General features: G+C 43.1%; 1 protein-coding gene across 1 annotated transcript in view; it reads right to left on the minus strand.

Moving 5' to 3' along the window:
* Nucleotides 1–20,679, minus strand: part of LOC110528806 (FERM and PDZ domain-containing protein 4-like) — a 57,333-nt gene extending 36,654 nt beyond the window's left edge. The window contains exon 1 of the mRNA XM_090240327.1: nucleotides 20,349–20,679. Coding sequence (XP_090096453.1) covers nucleotides 20,349–20,392 — 44 coding nt within the window. The 5' untranslated portion in view covers nucleotides 20,393–20,679. The remainder of the gene's footprint in view (nucleotides 1–20,348) is intronic.
* Nucleotides 20,680–23,285: the final 2,606 nt, after the last annotated feature.

Consider the following 23,285-nt stretch of genomic DNA (forward strand, 5'->3'; position numbering starts at 1 on the left):
AATCCCTTGGGAGGATTAGCGTGACTCAAATCAAGAAATGTGTGGTTTTCCTGCGCTAACCTATTGGTTTCTCCTGGCTGGCTGCCTCTCTGATATCTATATTCAAACATATGTGTGACACTGCTTGCACCTTGCTCTGAGAAACAGCAGATTCATAGAATAACTCAACGGTCGACTGTGGCGGTAAAACTTGAAATTATCGTTATGATCTTTTATCAATGGAACCAGCAAAACTTGACCTTAGAATTCAAGGTACACTTAACCAGCATGGCTACCACAGCATTCTGCAGCGATACGCCATCCCGTATGGTTTGGGCTTAGTGGGACTATCATTTGTTTTTCAACAGGACAATGGCCCAACACACCTCCAGGCTGTGTATGGGATATTTGACCAAGAAGGAGAGTGATGGAGTGCTGCATCAGATGACCTGGCCTCCACAATCACCCGACCTCAACCCAATTGAGGTGGTTTGGGAAGAGTTGGACCACAGAGTAACAGAAAAGCAGCCAACAAGTGCTCAGCATATGTGGGAACTCCTTCAAGACCGTTGGAAAAGCATTCCAGTTGAAGCTGGTTGAGAGAATGCCACGCGTGTGCAAAGCTGTCATCAAGGCAAAGAGTGGCTACTTTGAAAAATCTCAAATATAAAATATATTTAGATTTGTTTAACACTTTTTGGGTTACTACATGGTTCCATGTGTTATTTCATAGTTTTGATGTCTTCACTATTATTCTACAATGTAGAAAATAGTAAAAATAAAGAAAACCCCTGGAATAAATAGATGTGTCCAAATCGGAGCCATCCGCATGGTCCTAAAGCACACCGTTGCCTCGTTTTGCATCACATTACAGTGATAAAACTGGGGTGGACAAAAATGCAATTTCAGAATGTAACCCCCGTCCCCAGTGAAAGTTGCGCCCCTGGATACAATATAGAGACATCGATAAGCATCAATGACCCCCGTTTGAAACTTTTCTAGCCAATAACAGCCCCAACGAGCTGCCTCATCTCTCTTAAAGGAATCCCTCGAAGGAACCCAGAATATCCCGGGCCTCTGCAAACTTGAGGTGCCGAGCTACGCCACACACTCCCACTACTTCACAAGAGAGAGAATGATTCATTCCAGCTGTAGACCTCTCTCTGTGTGCTGAGGTTTAAAATATTTGTTTTGAGCCATGTTTAGTGGGTTTCGTGTTGCGACCCCACTCAAGTGAGGGATCATCCCAACGTCTGTGTGTGTGATTGTGTTAGGGTTTGTGTGTGCTACAGGCTCTGTTTGCGTGTGTGTGCATGTGTGTGTGTGGACTAGAAGCACAGAGATCAGGAAGTAACAGAGATCAGGAAGAATTGTGCTCTCTGCTATTCATCATTACAACAACATTCTACTTATGGAACCTCTTTTGCTTCAAGTCAATGAAGAGCCCCCCCCCCCTCTCTTCCTCTATCTCTCTCACATTCCCTGTTGGGCCTTCTCCTCTTTCTACTTCTTCACTTTACTTACCTTGCTTTATCTTGTTGTTACTCTGTTCTTCCTTCCCTCCTCCCTCTGTAGCTCTCTGGTACATCATCTCCATGTCTGCTTTCTGTCCTTTCTCACTCACATAAATGATGACTTCTCTAGTTCACACACCTTCACTTCCCCTTAGTCTCTATCTTACTCTCTCTCTCTCTCTCTCTATGTCAAACTCTCTCTTGCAACTTATCTAACTATCTGGCCAAACACAGTTGCTCAGCTCATATATATATATATATATATATATATCTCTCTCTCTCTCTCTCAGAACTTTATGGATCAGCCACAAAGCCGTGGTCTGAGTCCTGACTCACTGCTTGTGTTGCAGTCCACACTCCGCTCCCAGGCACAACAGACTGCACGCTCATTGGTCACACACACCTTGTTCCTATGCAGAGACAACCCCCGCCACCCTCAACCCCTCCCAGCGCGCCCGCTTAGTTTCCGTCATCCCGGCACGGTACACACACTCACCCTGACAGCTTTGCCATCTTTGCGAAACCAAAGACGTCCATGCGTTCCAGTTACGGCTGTAAAAACTCAGGCACTCCAGATGGCGATTAGATCCAGATTCAAATCCAGAGTAGGGAAAACCACATTTGCACAAACTCCATAATCAGGATTCAGTAAGTAACCGTGCTAAAATATTGGAGAAGTCCAACAAGAAGTGTCATTCCTTGCTGAAAGCGCTAAGCCTTGAGACTTGTCCTGTTTCCTATCCAGAGTACTGCCCTTGAGAGGGTATAGGGTGGGCCAGTGAAGGACCCCCCTCTGACTAGCCAGTCCGCTCTACCCCTCTCTCCCCCTGGCCGCGGTGGGCAACGCTGAGTCCTCTCTGGGTGGTCTCCATCTCAGCTGAGCTGAAAGATTGTGCCGGTCCAGAGCTACATGGAGAATAAAAGCGAAGAAGGAGAGGGAGGGGATGAAGAGGAGGGGGGATGGAGGAGTAAGAGAGGCAGGGGAAGGAAAGGAGGAGGGACTCAAATCCACATGACGGATGCTCCCAGCACTCACACGTCCGCAGAGTAGAGAGGAGCCATCCGTCCCCCTGGTCTTCACCCCTTTACGAAAGTGAGAGGGGTGGAGAGAGATAGGGAGGGGTGCTCGGATTGCCTGGGGAGGAGGGAGTGCAGCAGAGGAATGGAAAGGGAGAGAGGGAGAAAGAGTGAGAGAGAAAGAAACAAACGAGAGAGACGTGACGAGCGTTAGGAGAGGAGCGCTGACTCTGCAGAACGAGAGAGGGAGGGAGGGAGGCTGGCGGGAGCAGGACCCTGTCTCTCTGGTTTATTTGTCTTGCTAAGTGAGCCACAGCAACCACACTGACATATATAAAGAACACCAGCACACTGCTAACTTTCATATAATTACAAACCTGAAACAGAGAAATATATGTAGTTACATATGAGCCTAGACACAGCTGTTAGGACTGTTTGTGTTTTGTGTAATTACTCCTTGACATGCTTTGTATGCATTTTATGTACATTGATTGCACACTGCTCTGTCTCTCTTTCTCACTAGCTCTCTCTCGCATGCACGCACGCATGCATGCACACACGCACGCACGCACACCCACCCACCCACCCATCATCAAACAGGAACGCATAAGTCCATTAGGACCCATCCTCATTCGCCATTTGACCTGAAGCAGTGACTGTGGTCCTGCAGATGGTCCAGGGAGCAACAGGAGGCTCTACCTTCTGTGAGTCAGCCCACGGGGGCCAAGGACAGAACATGGCAGCCATTATGAATGTGTCTCTCAGCCGCAACACACTGTAATCGAATGCAAAACTGCCTAAGTCTATTTACCGTACCATGTACTACAATTCAACACACAAACCCAATGCAACACAACCAAAAGGCAAGTCTGTTCAGTTCTGCTCTGATTGTTTCTGTGCCGTGGTGTTTTGGTCACGGTTTTACTGCATTTTAGCCTGGGTGTCTGTTTCTACTCACTTGCCAACCCCTTATGGAATTGTCATGCCAAGTGTTTTTTGGCATGACAAAGAGTGACAATTTTGGCACGAAAGCACAGACAGACTGGCATTCAAGGTTAGCCTAGTGTTAAATGATATTGTTCTAATTGTATGTTTTATTATACCATATTATTTCATCATTACTTTTTGCCTATATCCTCTTTTTCCTATATTAACTAATAGTGTAGATCTGTTTCTGATGCCCTATACTGTGTCATCCTGTTCAGGGGTAGAATCAGGGGTGAAAGTAAGCTGAAACGGTCTTTTATGGAGTACAGGCAAAATAAACCAGTAAAACATGAGCCTATCACAATAATTAGAACATAGATTCTCCAAAAACTGTAGGCTATTACAGTATTTATCATTGCCGCATGTGAGATGTGAGTCGCATGAAAAATGAGCGAATAGACTTGAAAACTTGTGGAATTAAGCTCCAAAATGCAGTGTGGTTCGATGATAAGGCAGAGATGAGTGGCCGAGACCGCAGCAGTGTACGCATCAATTCAGGTTACAAGACTTGTGCAGGCCTAATGGATGACAATAACAATGTCATTCATAACACTTTGTGGTGTTTTGTAAGTGGTCTCTTTGAATTGATCAAATGTATGGATGGATGGCAGAATTGAATGGATGGCAGAATTGAAGTAACCTAATAGTTGGAATAGTAACTGTCTGGACACTGACTGTAGGCCTCACATGTAGCCTATTATAATATTAACTGAAGTCTAGAAAAGGACTGTAAGCTTCACTTGTAGCCTATTATAATATTAACTTGCTGCAGAATGAAGTGTTCCTCACAGTAAAATGATAGACCAAATGTTAATTCTGTCTCGGGAACAGGAGTGGAGAAACATACATTTTTTCTTTCAGCATCTTGAGAGAATGAGTGATGCTTAGGGACCTGTTGTAAACATGCCATTTCTTTCAATGACATAAAAGATGACAGTATTTCATTTTCAACCACATAAAATATGCATCCAAGTTTAACTGAAGCATGTTGAATCGTTTTCACAGCTTTTCATGAAATTAGTAAGGATTCTTTATGCAGTTCCATGATTAGGCCCATACATTTAGTATTTCTTTAAGATGCACTCTGCAGAAATAGCTCAGCTATTCCGTGGTTGCTAAAATTATAATAGTTCGCCTAATTTCAGTTTATGTGACAAAATAAGCAAGTATAGTGTAGAGAATCATTGTACCATCTAAACTGCTGTGAAATATATTTTTCATAACCAAAAATATTGTATTTTCAGCTGTTTGAAGCTGGTGCACAAAACCTAAACTTAAGAATGGGAAGCATAGAAATAGCGCACATAGAAGCTATCTATCATTTCTTAGACTTGCTTTCAATGAGAATGACAGATCTATAACTCACAGTTCTATGTGCATTTGGTTGGGTCCCCCCTACGAGTTACATATTGAAGCTTTAAAGAGCACGGGCACATATAGGAGGTCCCCGTACCGAGAACCCCTAGGTAGAATTTAGGATAGCATTCATGAAGCATCTCAGTGTGCTGATGAGGTCCCCCCTGTCCATATCATATTATTCATTATGACCTAAAATACATAACTGATCCTAGATCAGGACTCCTACTCTGAGATGCACAGGTTCAGGTCTGCCCGTATCGTGTCAGTTATATTAGCGGCTCCTTTACACAGCTCTCACAGCTCATCTCCTCAGCACCAGAAAACACACCCACTACGGTCCTGGGGTCAGTGTATATTCTCCAGCCACAGTCAACACAGGCTATGTTAATATGTTCAACCTGATCCCAGACCTGTATACCTTGTTTTGATCTGGGGTTACTTTCAACAAAGTCAAATTGATCCCACACCTGTATGGGAGTCTATAGTGAATCTATGGTGAATGTGACTTGTTACGCCAAGAGGTCCAAGCACTTGCTGAACTTTGAACTGTTCCTGGAAACAAAGCTGTAGAACCCTTCGTTCATCACATGGAGGTTGATGGCTCAACGCTGTATGCTGTTCTCTGCGTCCCCCCGTGAATCAAAGGCGCACTAAGAACGGAGCGTCCCTTTTCTAAAAACAGGAAGCGAAATTAAAGCGAAATTAAACAGCGCTTTAAGTCAAGCAGTGGAGAAGACAGCTTTGGTGTGGGAGAGGGGCTCTTTTATGTCACATCCATTTTTTATGAGGACCCCAGCGTTTCCTAAAGAGCTCTACCTGTGTTTGAGCGCTGTCTCCAGGGGTCGCCGTGACAACCCATCTCAGAGATGAGCCTGAAGCATAAAACTCTTTCTCACATCTGTAGCCTGTTCCTATCTTTTCAAACATAGGCAACACAGAGAGTGTCATGTAGATTCCAAGAGGTTAAACTTTCTTCTTGATGATCTTTTAGGTGTTGAATGGGAGGGATGCAGACACAAAAGCATTTTTAGAGACCATATTCAGACCATATACCAGAGGCGCAACTTTCACTGGGGACGGGGGGACACGTCCCCCCCACATTCTGAAATTGCATTTTTGTACCTCCCAGTTTTATCATTGGAATGTGGAAAAAAAACGAGGCAACGGTGTGCTTTAGGACCATGCGTATGCCTCAAAACAGTCAGGTAGGCTGTTTGGAGTGTTTATCAGACTGGATATATATATGTATTTGAACATGTCCCCCCCACTTCTAAAACCAAAGTCGTGTCCCTGTCATATACCACACCATGAAAGTCAACTCAGCTATTGGAACTTCTGCGATCCAAAGAATCCAGCCATACAGGAAGCCAAGAGCCTCCACATCAAAGTTACACAAGACACAAGAGACCTTCTAGCACTAAGCCCTGGACTTGGGTTTAATAGACCGCCTGCACTGATTCTAAACCTTATAGGGCCAAGGGACGTGCTCAGCGGTGCTCGTCTAGATAGAACGTCAATGATGCTTTGTGTTGCAGGGAGATAAGGAAGACGTGATCGGCTACACTGTCCACAGGGGGAAACCAATATACCCAAGGTCACAACGGGAGACTGTGTGTGTTTTATTAAAAACCACATTAGTATTTTGCTTTGGTATTCTCCATGTGGCCCAAGGGATGGTCCAGAATGGTGAAAACTGAACACAAGACGAAACAGCTATGGGCCTGGGAAAAGAGTTAGATGGAGTTTTAAGACCTGGATGTTCTTGTAGGGTTGCTGTGTTCATAGCACTATGAATTATATCAGCTCCGACACACAGGGACCGTATGTAGTTGTAGTAGGGCATCTGCAGGTTCAGATTTTACTATGATGTACAGGAAGGTTATAGCAATGCATATGAACGCAGCCTCTCAGAGTAGCAGTGCTGATCTAGGATCAGTTTCAGATTTGATGTCATAATGAATAACATTATATGGACCTGACCCTAAATTATCAGTCCTACTCTCGGACACTTTGAGGATATGGATCCGGGTCAGATAGCTACACTTTGATTGTAATATAATTCAATAATATGAGTGATAAAAGAACAACCACAAGATGACCTATTCAAATACCGTATTACGTCAGCTGCAACAAATGTTCCTTTTGTGAATCTTTTTTTCATGAAGGGGGTATTGAAAAGCCAAAGAGACTTGGAACATTTCTTAACGAGACATCTATTGTTTGACTAGGATGACTTTGTAATTGTGTCTCATGCGATTGACAGAGGCTGATTCACTTGTACAGAATTACGTAACAACGCCCCAAGCTCCCGCATCTTATCCATAGTCTGTCAGTTCTCCCTCCAAATGGGTGTATTGAAAATCACATTTAAAGACACAGTCTGTAAGCTTTCCAGTCATTTCAATTAAGGACATATAATATGATGTATGAATACACTAATAGGATCTGTATGAACTTATGATAACTAAAGGACGAAGGACCTATTTTCACATGTTTTGGTTGTCAAGTGCTATTTGCATGTGAAAATATCATGGAGGACGCATTTGCAACATTGTTGGTGGTCCACTCTTTGGATGGCACAGTATGACCATCCTACAGAGCGTGACTTTATTGTGGCATTTAATTAAAAATCAGTGCTGATAATGAATGTTAACAAAGGAATCAACACAATGTCATGTGGCTAATTCATCAGCAGTGACGCCTTGTCTCTGCTCTTACATGACTGGCTGGCAGCGCTCTCTCACCCAGCGTACATATCACATATCTCTCCATCTTATGATTAATCAGCTTTACTATTAACATGACGTGATTTATGCTTAAGTGTCCTGTACACTTTGTACTGTAGTGCACCCAGTTCCCTATATAGCGCACTACTTTTGACCAGAGACCTATGGGCCCAGAAAAGTGCTACATAGGGATTAGGGTACTATTTGGGATGCAACCTACCTCTACACAATGGAAATGTGATGGGTACTGTGTGGTACCAATTCTCCATTAACTAACTGGTTTCTTTGTTGTTGGATCATCAACAGTCCATAATAGATAGTGTATTGGAGTAACTGCTTTGCTTTCTAAACCTTATAGTAACAATACACTTCAAATGACTTCGAATGTCTTCCGGAATAACTATACAACTAAACCCACCAAAGTAGTAGCAGCAGCTGTACTAGTAGTCTGGGCCCAGATCTGTTTGGGTGACTGTGTGAATAGCAACATGTTTGGCAAATGGATCTGGGACCAGGCTACAGTAGTAGTCAATCAATCAAATTAATTTAGAAAGCCCTTTTTAGTAGTCATAATACTAGTAGTACTCATAGTCGTGAGAAGATGTTTGGGGGTGGGGGTTGCTACAAACGGCTATGTCCCGGCTATGTAATACACGATTACTAAAGGCCCAGTGCACTACTTTTGTCTAGAAAATAAATATTTTCAGGGGGTGCTGAGGGTGCGGCTATTTATTATTATTTTATTTTTTTTACCTTTATTTAACTAGGCAAGTCAGTTAAGAAAAATTCTTATTTTCAATGACGGCATAGGAACTGCCTTGTTCAGGGGCAGAATGACAGATTTTGTACCTTGTCAGCTCGGGGATTCGATCTTGCTCTAACCACTAGGCTTCGCTGCCGCCTAAGGTAGGTGCCATCTAGAACCTAAAACCTAGATTTTGGGTTCTACATGGAACCCAAAAGTATTCTACATGGAACCAAAAAGAGTTCTACCTGGAACCAAAAAGGGTTCTCCTATGGGGGAAGCAGAAGAACCCTTTTGGAACTGTTTTCTCTGTTTTCTCTGAAGACCCTGCAGTAATTATTAGGGATAAAGTGCAAGTCTGCCTTCTGTGTCCTGTCTAAACAATAAGATCATAGATTTGCGCACCCCATCTCCAGTAATCCAAGCAGCAATTTCTTCATTCCTTATCAGGAAGCCTGCTGCCTAATCCCCCAGACAACACTGCAGCCATTCCCTCCAGGGAGATGGAGGAAGAGAGAGGGAGATGGAGAGAGAGAAATAGAGAGAGAGAGAGGGGGGAGGGGGGCATCCGAACAGTGCTGCAGTGATTCTCTGGTCCCCTGACAGATATAAGAAGGATCTCATGTAGTCTGGGCAACAGCACTGGGTCTAGGTAACATGGTGGGTTTTCTGGACCACTTCAAAACGGGATAAAAAACACTCATGGGGAGGGTGCTCTTCAGAAAGACAACTCCCAACAAATCATGAGTTTGGGTAGGCGGTATTTAAAATTAGAGCAAGAATTGTGCTCTAGAACAATAATCCCATTGAAAACATGACAGAGACAGACACAATGCGGATTCAGATAGCTAGACTTATTATAGCCACAGCCAGTCAGTGGTTGAAAGTTTGTAACACAAACTTTAGCACATACGGATAAGACTCCATTTCCACCTAGCCCAACCAACAATTGTATCTGTGGAGCCGTGCATGCTGGAACCTTTTTAAATGTGGGAGGAAACCTATCTACCTAGAGAGATCGGATGCCCTATTCAAGACCAACTCGCCTGTCTTTGGCCTAACAGAATCTGACCAGCCAGCGACTTTAGAGTAATAGAACGTAGACTGGGCTCAAGAATAGGCCTGTGACTGCAGAGGGTCATGAATGCCATTACCTCTGTCTGAGCACAAAAATATGCTCATACAGTGCCTTGCGAAAGTATTCGGCCCCCTTGAACTTTGCGACCTTTTGCCACATTTCAGGCTTCAAACATAAAGATATAAAACTGTATTTTTTTGTGACGAATCAACAACAAGTGGGACACAATCATGAAGTGGAACGACATTTATTGGATATTTCAAACTTTTTTAACAAATCAAAAACTGAAAAATTGGGCATGCAAAATTATTCAGCCCCTTTACTTTCAGTGCAGCAAACTCTCTCCAGAAGTTCAGTGAGGATCTCTGAATGATCCAATGTTGACCTAAATGACTAATGATGATAAATACAATCCACCTGTGTGTAATCAAGTCTCCGTATAAATGCACCTGCACTGTGATAGTCTCAGAGGTCCGTTAAAAGCGCAGAGAGCATCATGAAGAACAAGGAACACACCAGGCAGGTCCGAGATACTGTTGTGAAGAAGTTTAAAGCCGGATTTGGATACAAAAAGATTTCCCAAGCTTTAAACATCCCAAGGAGCACTGTGCAAGCGATAATATTGAAATGGAAGGAGTATCAGACCACTGCAAATCTACCAAGACCTGGCCGTCCCTCTAAACTTTCAGCTCATACAAGGAGAAGACTGATCAGAGATGCAGCCAAGAGGCCCATGATCACTCTGGATGAACTGCAGAGATCTACAGCTGAGGTGGGAGACTCTGTCCATAGGACAACAATCAGTCGTATATTGCACAAATCTGGCCTTTATGGAAGAGTGGCAAGAAGAAAGCCATTTCTTAAAGATATCCATAAAAAGTGTTGTTTAAAGTTTGGCACAAGCCACCTGGGAGACACACCAAACATGTGGAAGAAGGTGCTCTGGTCAGATGAAACCAAAATTGAACTTTTTGGCAACAATGCAAAACGTTATGTTTGGCGTAAAAGCAACACAGCTGAACACACCATCCCCACTGTCAAACATGGTGGTGGCAGCATCATGGTTTGGGCCTGCTTTTCTTCAGCAGGGACAGGGAAGATGGTTAAAATTGATGGGAAGATGGATGGAGCCAAATACAGGACCATTCTGGAAGAAAACCTGATGGAGTCTGCAAAAGACCTGAGACTGGGACGGAGATTTGTCTTCCAACAAGACAATGATCCAAAACATAAAGCAAAATCTACAATGGAATGGTTCAAAAATAAACATATCCAGGTGTTAGAATGGCCAAGTCAAAGTCCAGACCTGAATCCAATCGAGAATCTGTGGAAAGAACTGAAAACTGCTGTTCACAAATGCTCTCCATCCAACCTCACTGAGCTCGAGCTGTTTTGCAAGGAGGAATGGGAAAACATTTCAGTCTCTCGATGTGCAAAACTGATAGAGACATACCCCAAGCGACTTACAGCTGTAATCGCAGCAAAGGGTGGCGCTACAAAATATTAACTTAAGGGGGCTGAATAATTTTGCACGCCCAATTTTTCAGTTTTTGATTTGTTAAAGTTTAAAATATCCAATAAATGTCGTTCCACTTCATGATTGTGTCCCACTTGTTGTTGATTCTTCACAAAAAGATACAGTTTTATATCTTTATGTTTGAAGCCTGAAATGTGGCAAAAGGTCGCAAAGTTCAAGGGGGCCGAATACTTTTGCAAGGCACTGTATGTCTGGGTCCAGAGCACTGTGAATATATTAACATGACCAAGAATGTCTAATGGGAGGTATGTTTTGATTGCAATTGTAGGCTATCGCTAAGACCGTTTCAAGTTACAAAACCCTCCAGAAATAAGCTATACTGCAATGTTTCACTACCAGTTATGGCCTCTTGTCTAAGTCTCTGTGGGTTGATAGTCCGAACACATCATAACACTAAAAACCTCTACCTGTCTTGAAAGAAGGAATAACTTTCATCTCTCAATCTCTCTATTCAAGCAAACGCACATCAATAAATTATACCTGCAGAGAATGAAGAGCTTTTGATTCCTGACTTGCAGTATAGTCAAGCGAAAGCTATAACTTAATGAATTTCCCTCTTGGAAGGAAAGTACATCTTTTTTTATGGATTACTGGCATTCGGGGCCTTCTCTCTCTCTCTCCTCTGACTCATGCGGTCTGTGACATCGAGGAGGGTAGATCAGCGACGTACGGTTGCTGTCAGAATACTAAATTACCTCATCAATAGCATAGCTCCATGTGGCACGTTTAGATACTACAGAGTCACAGAGCCACAGCCATTTATCACTGCTTCACAGTCTGGATGAGAGGGTCACAGTCTGTTTGTCACCCCACATTCAGAACCACTGCAGAGGAAGAGAGGGTACACACACACAGGTGCACAGCCATGTATGGAAGACATGTGCATCTAAGACATGTGCACATACTGACATTCCCTAAATACTGAATATAGACCTGCTGTATGTTAGACCAATGCCAGACTAAACATGTGGACACTCTCTCTCCATGCTGACCCCAGACCAGAATCGGAATGTCAGACATTGTAATTCTGTAAAATAAACATGCTCTGTATTCAGGTGCTCTCTCTGCATGTCAGCTCTCCACTTGAGAGCACTTCCTTTTGCATTCTACACCAGGGGCTGGGTCTCCAAACTATGTTTTAATGTCTTTATTTAAATCTTAGTCAAGGACGGATTTATGCTGGACCCATTTGATAGCGATGAATTGAAATACGACCCCAACAAAATACCTTTTTGAGCCGGAGAAGAGTATATTAAGGCAAGAGTTGAACCTTTGATCTGGTTTATTGGTGGCAAATGAGGCCATATGATCCATTGTGCGAGAACCAGACTAAACGTGGTCTGCTCTGCCTTATGAAAAGATCTCTGACAGTTGGCAAACATCAGGAGCCTTTCATAGATTGACACTGTAAATCCCCACTTAGCATGAGTTGTAGACCCATTTACACTATTGACTCCATCCGTAAGGCTGACATGGATGCTAAAATCCTTCTTACTGAAAGATTATGATCACGGGACACAGGAACCCATCTGCTTGCCATTGTTGTGGATACAGTGTTTCCCCCAACGTCATTCACCTCAATCTGTTCTATTTCCTACTTTTCACGGGAACTGTAATGGGCACTCTTATTGCATCCATGAGGGACTGAGAAGACTGTGATTGGCTGATGAGAGTACACACAGTGTCACGGGAATGTAGGTGAGTACATCATGCATTTGTCCAATTGCCACATTATTAAAATGATCATGTTGTTGGTGACGTATATAGAGATGCTGTTTTTTTTGTTGAGGAAGACTGCCCTTTTAGCGGGTACTTGTTAATATTTGTTGTGGCATATGAACTTTGGAACGCTTCTCTTTTTGGGGCATGATGAGCGAGTCAGATGTTCCCAACACTTTTCTATTGCCCACAGCAATCACCATGTTGAAATGACTTTCGCTACGTCAAAATACAGCCGCCACACCAGAAATAAAGAGTATCTCGTCCCTGGTAGCGTTTGGATTAGCACAGGCAAAACTGGGCTAACAAGCTCAGTAGGGCAGACAACCACAAGCGTTCCATGCTGACAAGCGGGCTAACCTGAACCCAGCCTGTCTGGATACGCCAGCTCTATAGTATTGACAGTTCTGCGAGAGTCTGCACTCCCTAGTGATTCAGTGGTCAGCATGGTCAATGTGTGGTCAACAGCTTTATCCGCGTCAGGTCCAGACACCATGACGTTTCACAAACAGGGGGAGGAGTTCGAGGTAAAGAGACGCTGACTGTGTTCGGAGTGGAAGCCTCCGTGGTGTAAACCAATCGGCCTTGACCGCTTTGGCCGCCGGCCTGGCCCAGCAACATCTAAAGCAGCATCCCATAATGCACCAGGCTCCAGAGCCGGACAGACATGGGATTACGGGATGCAGGATGTAGCGCTATAGATGCCTGCCAACTCTGTGGAGACATCCACGTGTCTGGAGACAGCACTGAACAGTTGGGTCTATTGAATTCCCTCCTGTATCACACGTTTCATGATAAATTATCAATCTATTATTAGGAGCTATCAATGTGTCAACACATATCTGCATTTCCTGTTGAAACTAGCAATGGTAGAGAGGAGTGAAAAAAGTAAGAGAAATGGCTGGTGACTGCCCTCGCACACCTTTAAAATATCCTCACAAATAATTCCAATTCCCACACGCACATTTCATTTATCTGGTTTCTAGGCCACATGTTTCATGGGGAGTGACCCTTCACCCAATCGTTGTAATCCTCCACAACGATGTGCGATCTCGCAATCTCTTTTTCAAAGTCATGTGATCAAGAACACTGGTGTGTCCTGTACTCTGTGGTCTTGGTTGTATTATGTAACCTATAGTCAAAATCCTACCGGATGTAACCATATGTCACAAGAATAATGTTCTTGAAACATCAAAATATGTCACTGGCTATGATTGAATATTGGGGCATTATTCCAATAATCTACAGTATATTCATATATTCCTATTTTATCCCTTCATTGAACTGAGATAAGTCTAGACATTGCCAATACATGCAGCTCTGAGATTTATGTTTCATAAATACAATGACCTTTGCAGAAAATATAAAATGGGTTACTCTAATATCTATATCCACAAACATGGTTTTTACAAACTGATCAAATGTTCATTCTAAAGTGATTAATATACAATACCAGTCAAACATTTGGACGCACCTACTCATTCAAGGGTTTTTCTTTATTTGTAATTTTTTTTTACATTGTAGAATAACAGTGAAGACATCAAAACTATGAAATAACACATATGGAATCCTGTAGTAACCAAAAAAGTGTTAATCCATTCAAAATATATTTCATATTTGAGATTCTTCAAAGTAGCCACCCTTTGCCTTGATGACAGCTTTGCACACTCTTGGCATTCTCTCAACCAGTTCCCACATATGCTGAGCACTTGTTGGCTGCTTTTCCTTAACCCTTCGGTCCAACTCATCCCAAACCATCTCAATTGGGTTGAGGTCGGGTCATCTGATGCAGCACTCCATCACTCTCCTTCTTGGTCAAATCGCCCTTACACAGCCTGGAGGTGTGTTGGGTCATTATCCTGTTGAAAAACAAATGATAGTCCAACTAAGGGCAAACCAGATGGGATCGTGTATTGCTGCAGAATGCTGTGGTTGCCATGCAGGTTACGTGTGCTTTGAATTCTAAATAAATCACTGAAAGGGTCAACAGCAAAGCACCCCCACACAATCACACCTCCTCACCCATGCTTCACGGTGAGAACCACACATGCAGAGATCCTTAGATCACCTACTCAAATTTAAACTCATCAGACCAAAGGACATATTTTCACCAGTCTAATATCCATTGCGCATTTTTCCTGGCCCAAGCAAGTCGCTTCTTCTTAATCGTGTCCTTTAGTAAATCAAATAAAATGTTATTAGTCACATGCACTGAATACAACAGGTGTACACCTTACAGTGAAATGTTTACTTAACCAACAATGCAGTTAAAAAAATATGGATAAGAATAAGAAATAAAAGAAACAAGTAATTAAAGAGCAGCAGTAAAATAACAATAGCGAGAGTATATACAGCGGGGTACCGGTACAGAGCCGTGCTTCTACACCTGCATTGCTTGCTGTTTGGGGTTTTAGGCTGGGTTTCTGTACAGCACTTTGAGATATCAGCTGATGTACGAAGGGCTATATAAATCCATTTGATTTAATTTGATGTGCGGGGGCACCGGTTAGTTGAGATAATATGTACATGTAGGTAGAGATATTAAAGTAACTATGCATAGATGATGATATCAGAGAGTAGCAGCGGTGGAAAGGGGGAGGGGCAATGCAAATAGTCTGGGTAGCCATTTGATTAGGTGTTCAGGAGTCTTATGGCTTGGGGGTAGAAGCTGTTTAGAAGCATCTTGGACCTAGACTTGGCACTGCAGTACCACTTGCCGTGCAGTACCAGAGAGAACAGTCTATGACTAAGGTGGTTTGAGTCTTTGACAATTTTTAGGGCCTTCCTCTGACATGCCTGGTATAGAGGTCCTGGATGACAGGAAGCTTGGCCCAGTGATGTACTGGGGCATTTGCACTACCCTCTGTAGTGCCTTGCAGTCGGAGGCCGAGCAGTTGCCATACCAGGCAGTTATGCAACCAGTCTGGATGCTCTCGATGGTGCAGCTGTAGAACATTTTGAGGATCTGAAGACCCATGCCAAATCTTTTCAGTCTCCTGAAGGGGGATAGGTGTTGTCGTGCCCTCTTTGCGACTGTCTTGTTTGTCGTTTGTTGGTGATGTGGACAACCTGCTCCACTGCAGCCCCGTCGATGAGAATGGGGGTGTGCTCAGTCCTCTTTTCCCTATAGTTCACAATCATCTAGTTTGTGTTGATCACGTTGAGGGAGAGGTTGTTTTCCTGGCACCACATGGCCAGGTCTCTGACCTCCTCCCTATAGGCTGTCTCGTCATTGTCGGTGATTAGGCCTACCACTGTTGTGTCATCGGCAAACTTAATGATTGTGTTGGAGTTGTGCCTGGCTGTGCAGTCATGAGTGAACAGGGAGTACAGGAGGGGACTGAGCACGCACCCCTGGGGGGCCCCCGTGTTGAGGATCAGTGTGGTGGATGTGTTGTTACCTACCCTTACCACCTGGGGCAGCCCATCAGGAAGTCCAGGATCCAGAGGGAGGTGTTTAGTCCCAGGGTCCTTAGATTAGCCATCCAGAAGGCGAGGTCAGTACAGGTGCATCAAAGCTGGGACCGAGAGACTGAAAAACAGCTTCTATCTCAAGGCCATCAGACTGTTAAACAGCCACCACTAACACTGAGTGGCTGCTGCCAACACACTGACACTGACTCAACTCCAGCCACTTTAATAATGGGAATTGATGGGAAATGATGTAAATATATCACTAGCCACTTTAAACAATGCTACCTTATATAATGTTACTTACCCTACATTATTCATCTCATATGCATACGTATATACTGTACTCTATATCATCGACTGTATCCTTATGTAATACATGTATCACTAGCCACTTTAAACTATGCCACTTTGTTTACATACTCATCTCATTTGTACATACTGTACTCGATACCATCTACTGTATCTTGCCTATGCTGCTCTGTACCATCACTCATTCATATATCCTTATGTACATATTCTTTATCCCCTTACACTGTGTACAAGACAGTAGTTTTGGAATTGTTAGTTAGATTACTTGTTATTACAGCATTGTCGGAACTAGAAGCACAAGCATATCGCTACACTCGCATTAACATCTGCTAACCATGTGTATGTGACAAATAACATTTGATTTGATTTGATTTGATTTGATTTGATTTTTAGTGATGAGCTTTGAGGGCACTATGGTGTTGAATGCTGAGCTCTAGTCAATGAATAGCATTCTCACATAGGTGTTCCTTTTGTCCAGGGGGGAAAGGACAGTGTGGAGTGCAATAGAGATGGCATCATCTGTGGATCTGTTTGGGCTGTATACAAATTGGAATGGGTCTAGGGTTTCTGGGATAATGGTGTTGATGTGAGCCATGACCAGCCTTTCAAAGCACTTCATGGCTACAGACGTGAGTTCTATGAGTCGGTAGTAATTTAGGCAGGTTACCTTCGTGTTCTTTGGCACAAGGCACTATGGTGGTCTGCTTAAAACATGTTGGTATTACAGACTTGGACAGGGAGAGGTTGAAAATGTCAGTGAATATACTTGCCAGTTGGTTAGCGCATGCTCGCAGTACACGTCCTGGTAAACCGTCTGGCCCTGCGGCCTTGTGAATGTTGACCTGTTTAAAGGTCTTACTCACATCGGTTGCGGAGAGCGTGATCACACAGTCTTCCGGAACAGCTGGTGCTCTCATGCATGATTCAGTGTTATTTGTCTTGACGCGAGCATAGAAGTAATTTAGCTCATCAGGTAGGCTCGTTGTATGAGCACTCTGAGAGCGAAATGCTCTGATTTTACGAACGGACAATCTGACAACGCCCAGAGCGCACTCCAGATTGAATTTACAAACACAACCGAAGTCGTAAAATGTCTAGGTAGTAATTTGTTATGCTAACAAGCTAGCAAGAGGTTCCATAGCAACAGAAACAACTTCCGGTAGACAGGCGAAGTACGCTCAACTGAAAGAATAGAGTTCTTTCTCAACTGACTCTCCCCTGATTCCTACCCCTATAGAAACACAGACTATTCTTGTCCCCTGACTCCTCCCACTATAGAAACATGGACTATTCTCGTCTCCTGACTCTTCCCACTATAGAAACATGGCAATGTGTAGTGCAGCATTTCCCAAACTCCAAGGGAACCCCAAGGGGTGCACATTTTGTTTTTTGCCCTAACACGACACAGCTGACTCAAATGATCAAAGCTTGATGATTAGTTAATTATTTGAATCAGTTATGTAGCGCTAGGGCAAAAAACTAAACGTGCACCACTTTGGGTTCCGAGGACTGAGTTTGGGAAATGCTGGTTAGTGGTACTGTGGCAGCTCGGCATACAATTAGTTCAAGATGTTCAATCCTGGGTGTAATTTTTTTTTAACAAATATTCTGAAATAAAAATCATGAAGGAGATTTCTTATTTAATTGAATGACCAAAAAATAAGCAAGGTTGGACTTACACACCTTGATGTCATTGTTCCTCCGTGGCTTAGGTGAATAGATTATCTGTGTTTCTGTAGTCTGCAATGTTGTTGTAGATGTCCAACTCATCTTTAACCTTTAAACAATGTAACCAAAACCTTGATTTAACTATTAAATTCACACTAAGAATTTGATAAAACACCCCTCACACTACATACTATTATTCTTCTACTTGAGAATACCTTCCTTTCTTTTAGTATGCAGTCCCTCGGAGCTAGATGAGACTCCATTACAGTTCCGATCGTTTGCTTTCACTTTCCAATAGGAAAGGCATGTGTGCATCTGCCTGCATAGAGTGTCATTGATCAATATTAGCCACTTATAATCCAGCAAAGCGCAATGACAGATGAATTTACCATCAGACCATCTCGCTTGCCCAACATGCCATGCAACAACAATCCTGCTCCGATTGGTTTGGGTACTGATGGCCACTGCATAGCTCTAAACAAGCTACTGCTGATATGGGACATATTGACTAGTGAGGGGTTGGATTGTACCCCATGCTGACCATTACCGCTCAGATATCAAATGTCAATACACCACACTACATGCTGCCTTCCTATGGATTGTTAATTGGTTTATGGATTGTTAATTAGTTTGATTAACACCGCCTTCAAAGACCGAATGAGGTTCGAGATGTTTGAGGTTGGGGGTTGTGCACGTTTTAGTTTGCTGGTTTGTCTTCTCAAGACGTGAACCTAAAGCATGTAGAATACTGCTACAATCTTTCTCAATGCTTAGCAACACTATGAGATCCAACTCAGTACTGCTACCATCTTTCTCAAAGCTCAGCAACACTATGAGATCCAACTCAGTACTGCTGCCATCTTTCTCAAAGCTCAGCAACACTATGAGATCCAACTCAATACTGCTGCCATCTTTCTCAAAGATCAGCAACACTATGAGATCCAACTCAATACTGCTGCCATCTTTCTCAAATCTCAGCAACACTATGAGATCCAACTCAGTACTGCTGCCATCTTTCTAAAAGCTCAGCAACACTATGAGATCCAACTCAGTACTGCTGCCATCTTTCTAAAAGCTCAGCAACACTATGAGATCCAACTCAATACTGCTGCCATCTTTCTCAAAGCTCGGCAACACTATGAGATCCAACTCAGTACTGCTGCCATCTTTCTAAAAACTCAGCAACACTATGAGATCCAACTCAGTACTGCTGCCATCTTTCTAAAAGCTCAGCAACACTATGAGATCCAACTCAGTACTGCTGCCATCTTTCTAAAAGCTCAGCAACACTATGAGATCCAACTCAGTACTGTTGCCATCTTTCTAAAAGCTCAGCAACACTATGAGATCCAACTCAGTACTGCTGCCATCTTTCTCAAATATCAGCGACACTATGAGATCAAACTCAGTACTGCTGCCATCTTTCTAAAAGCTCAGCAACACTATGAGATCCAACTCAGTACTGCTGCCATCTTTCTCAAAGCTCAGCAACACTATGAGATCCAACTCAGTACTGCTGCCATCTTTCTAAAAGCTCAGCAACACTATGAGATCCAACTCAGTACTGCTGCCATCTTTCTAAAAGCTCAGCAACACTATGAGATCCAACTCAGTACTGCTGCCATCTTTCTAAAAGCTCAGCAACACTATGAGATCCAACTCAATACTGCTGCCATCTTTCTAAAAGCTCAGCAACACTATGAGATACAACTCAATACTGCTGCCATCTTTCTAAAAGCTCAGCAATACTATGAGATCCAACTCAGTACTGCTGCCATCTTTCTAAAAGCTCAGCAATACTATGAGATCCAACTCAAGGCTAAAACAGAACATTATCCATCTTGACACAGACAACAGAAGGCTCACTATCCAACACAACAACCTGACATTTTGGGAAGACCCGTACAGAAAGACCACATGAATTTCACCTATGTGATGTGATAACATGTGATTTTATGTGAAGTTAATGTGATAACAAGTGACAACATGTAAAGAAACATGTGAAAACATGAACCTGCACATGTGAAACATTTCCAAAAACACATCATGTGCATCCTGACACATGTGAAATCATGTGTTTTTTTCTGTAAGGGGAGGAAAAAACAATTATACTTCTACTGAATACACTGAATACAGAACGACAGTTTGGTCTCCAATGCCACACATCCTCAGAGGGCCTTCAAATCTCTCCATAACTCTACCTAGTAGTTCAAACAAGATAATAGCTGGACAAAAATTATTCAAGGCATAGAGGACAACAATACATGCCTGTGAAGCAGAAAGAAAGAGTACTTACTGGATGATGGTGAAGACCCCTAGTTCATCATCGCACCGTTCCATCCCTTCAGACGGACGGACGGTCACTCCAGCCCACTAAAGGCTCAAAGGGGAATGTGCTCCAGTCCCTTTCCCTGAGAGTCCCTCTGAAAATCCACTTCCTCCACTGCCTGGTGTTTGCGAGAAAAACGTTGTGTGTTTTTTGTTCACCTCCCTCCCTATTGGTCCTCAGCTCAGTGCCAAATGTTCCAGCTTAGCATTCGCTGCGCAGCACCGTTAGTGATGGATTTAGCCTGGGCATCTGGGCTAGCCGGGATAAACCGTTCAACAGACACACACACACTCACACACATTCAGACACACTCACAGTGTCATGCTGTGCGAGCTAGGGGCCAGTGCCCTTGGGGAGACAGCCTCCCCCACCCTGAATAATGACACAACACCACCACATTCCAGGCCAGTGCTTAAAGAGATAGAGAAAGAGTGAGAGCAAGAGAGAAAGAGTGAGCGCGAGAGACAGCGAGAGAGCGCAATGAAAACAGAGGGAGAGAGAGAAAGAACGTTGGGAGTGGGATGGGGAGATCAACACAAACGGGGAGAGGATCAATGCGTGAACAGATGTGTGCCAGCCAGCGAACTCCAAAGCCGTTACCAGAGGGAGAGACAGGAGCGTCAGTTAGAGACAGCTGTCTGATGCCAGTATTATTAACCCTGAATATGCCAGAGGTGTCTCAGGGGGGGACTGGATAACTGGTTTCACAGTTAGGGTGTCAAATATTTTTAATCGCTGCCTCCTTCCCACACGCAGTACCTAAAATAACCAAGCATAGATCATACTGTATTGACAAACCTCCAGGAACAAGAGAAAAACAACTAAATTGGTTGGCTATTTTCCGTTATTGCTAACGGTATAAAACCAATTAAAACAAATCTGCATGTGAAAAGATCAACACAGCATCAGTTAACTGGGGCTAAACTGTGATCTGTGAACTAGGATGACTGAACATCACCACCCTGCATATGGACTCTGTAGCTTAATACCACTTCCACTGAGCAAAGCTCTCATTTAACGCAGCTCAGCGGTGCCCCATGCAACACGCCGCATTGACTGTTCACCAAATTGCTGTGCCTCTAGTCTGTGGCAGGCAGCATCCATCTGGAATCGCTAGGCCCTTACGTAACTGGCCGTTTACTAGGAAAAACAAGATGAAGAGTCTAGTAAGTTAAAGCTATTTATTTTTTTATCCACTTATTTGAACCATGAGCCTACTTTACATAATGTGGCTTGGCTTGGGAATGGACTTCCTGATTTTGCTTGATTGGCTTACATATCGTTCGGCAACCTAAAAGACTTGACCAATCAACACTTGATTTATTGTTAATTGTTCAGATCTTCATTCCAACAGGGTCAAAAAAGTACATCTATTTGACCTTCTCAAAGTCCTCACTCTCCGTGACTCACATGTTGAGTGGATAACATTAACACTGTGTTATTAACACACTGTAGTTCATGGCCCATGCTAATTCGATGTGATGACATGGTGGATGGCGCTGTGTGTATGATGAGCTCTGCTCCTGCCTAGTACAGGGCTTTGTCTTAAGGGGACAGATGCTGGGCATCTCTGCAGTAAGCTGACTGCCTCTAATCTAAAATGCTAGGTTAGCGAATCCGTCTATAGCCAATGTCATACATGCAGGTTTCTCTACTATCGGACATCGCTGCTTCATGACATCATCTTGACATTGTTAAATATATATATATATATATATATATATATATATATATATATATATATATATATATATATATATAGAGAGAGATATATATAGATATATATATATATATATATATTGGTATTGTGTGAAGTTTCAGGTAAGGGGGCTCAGCCCACAAGCACTCCAGCTTTACCGTTGAAAGCTGACTATTTTAGCCAATGGCACAAGCCAGAATTCTATAGCATGCTATCCATCAGGATGTAGTGCTCCAACCGGAACTCATCTAGTCATGTGACCTGCCACAGGACTCTGGGGCGGGATCCCCACTGAGGTAGAAGCCCCATTTCCCCCCCCCCATGACATACAAACAACACGATTGAATATGTGTGTATGTCTGTGTGTGTGTGTGGAGGACAGCAGGCTAACATAGGCATAATACACACAAGGCTACTGAGAGAACTCTGCTACATGGCATAGACCAAGAGGAGCCATACAGTGTGGACAACATGCAGAAACACTGAAACTAACCATGCTTAAACCCTATCCTATCCATAAAACAGTTTATCAATATTTACATGCAGACACAGTCAAAGGTATATCGATTTTACCTCGGAATACGACATTGCCCATGACTTGTTTCAAAGAATAGGCATGTAACTTACTCCTGATTTGGTGGACAGGACACAGATCTGGCAGTATTCATGTCATATTCATGTTATATAAAACCAATTAAAAGGTTAATTGCCGTCTCTATGGAAGGTAATGGGTTGTTGGATCAGCTGGAACTAAAGGCAGTACACCCGGAGGAGCTATGAACCCGCTGTTTCATTACAGAAAGAAACTGTTTCCTTTTTTAATAATTGCTCCATAATTTATAAGCACACAATGTTTAATGAGAGGATGTGGCCTAAGGATGTGACCAAGTTTGTTGTATTAATTATTTCATTTCCACGCCTCATTTCAAATTGAATCTCCAGTAGTTTCTGGCAAAAATGGCTTGTAGGTTAATTGGCAAATTAACCTTTGTCACATGTTAAATGTGATTAAGTGTTGCCTACGCCTGCAAGCCAGGACTACTGTACACTGTAGCTCTTAGGCCACATCTTATCAGTCTCTATGGGGGTGCCACAAGGTTAAATTCTCGGGCCGGCTATTTTCTCTGTATATACAGTGGGGCAAAAAAGTATTTAGTCAGCCACCAATTGTGCAAGTTCTCCCACTTAAAAGATGAGAGGCCTGT

This window comes from Oncorhynchus mykiss, chromosome 7 (assembly GCF_057628025.1).
Source record: "Oncorhynchus mykiss isolate SJ-2025 chromosome 7, ASM5762802v1, whole genome shotgun sequence".
Taxonomy (NCBI): Eukaryota; Metazoa; Chordata; class Actinopteri; order Salmoniformes; family Salmonidae; genus Oncorhynchus; species Oncorhynchus mykiss.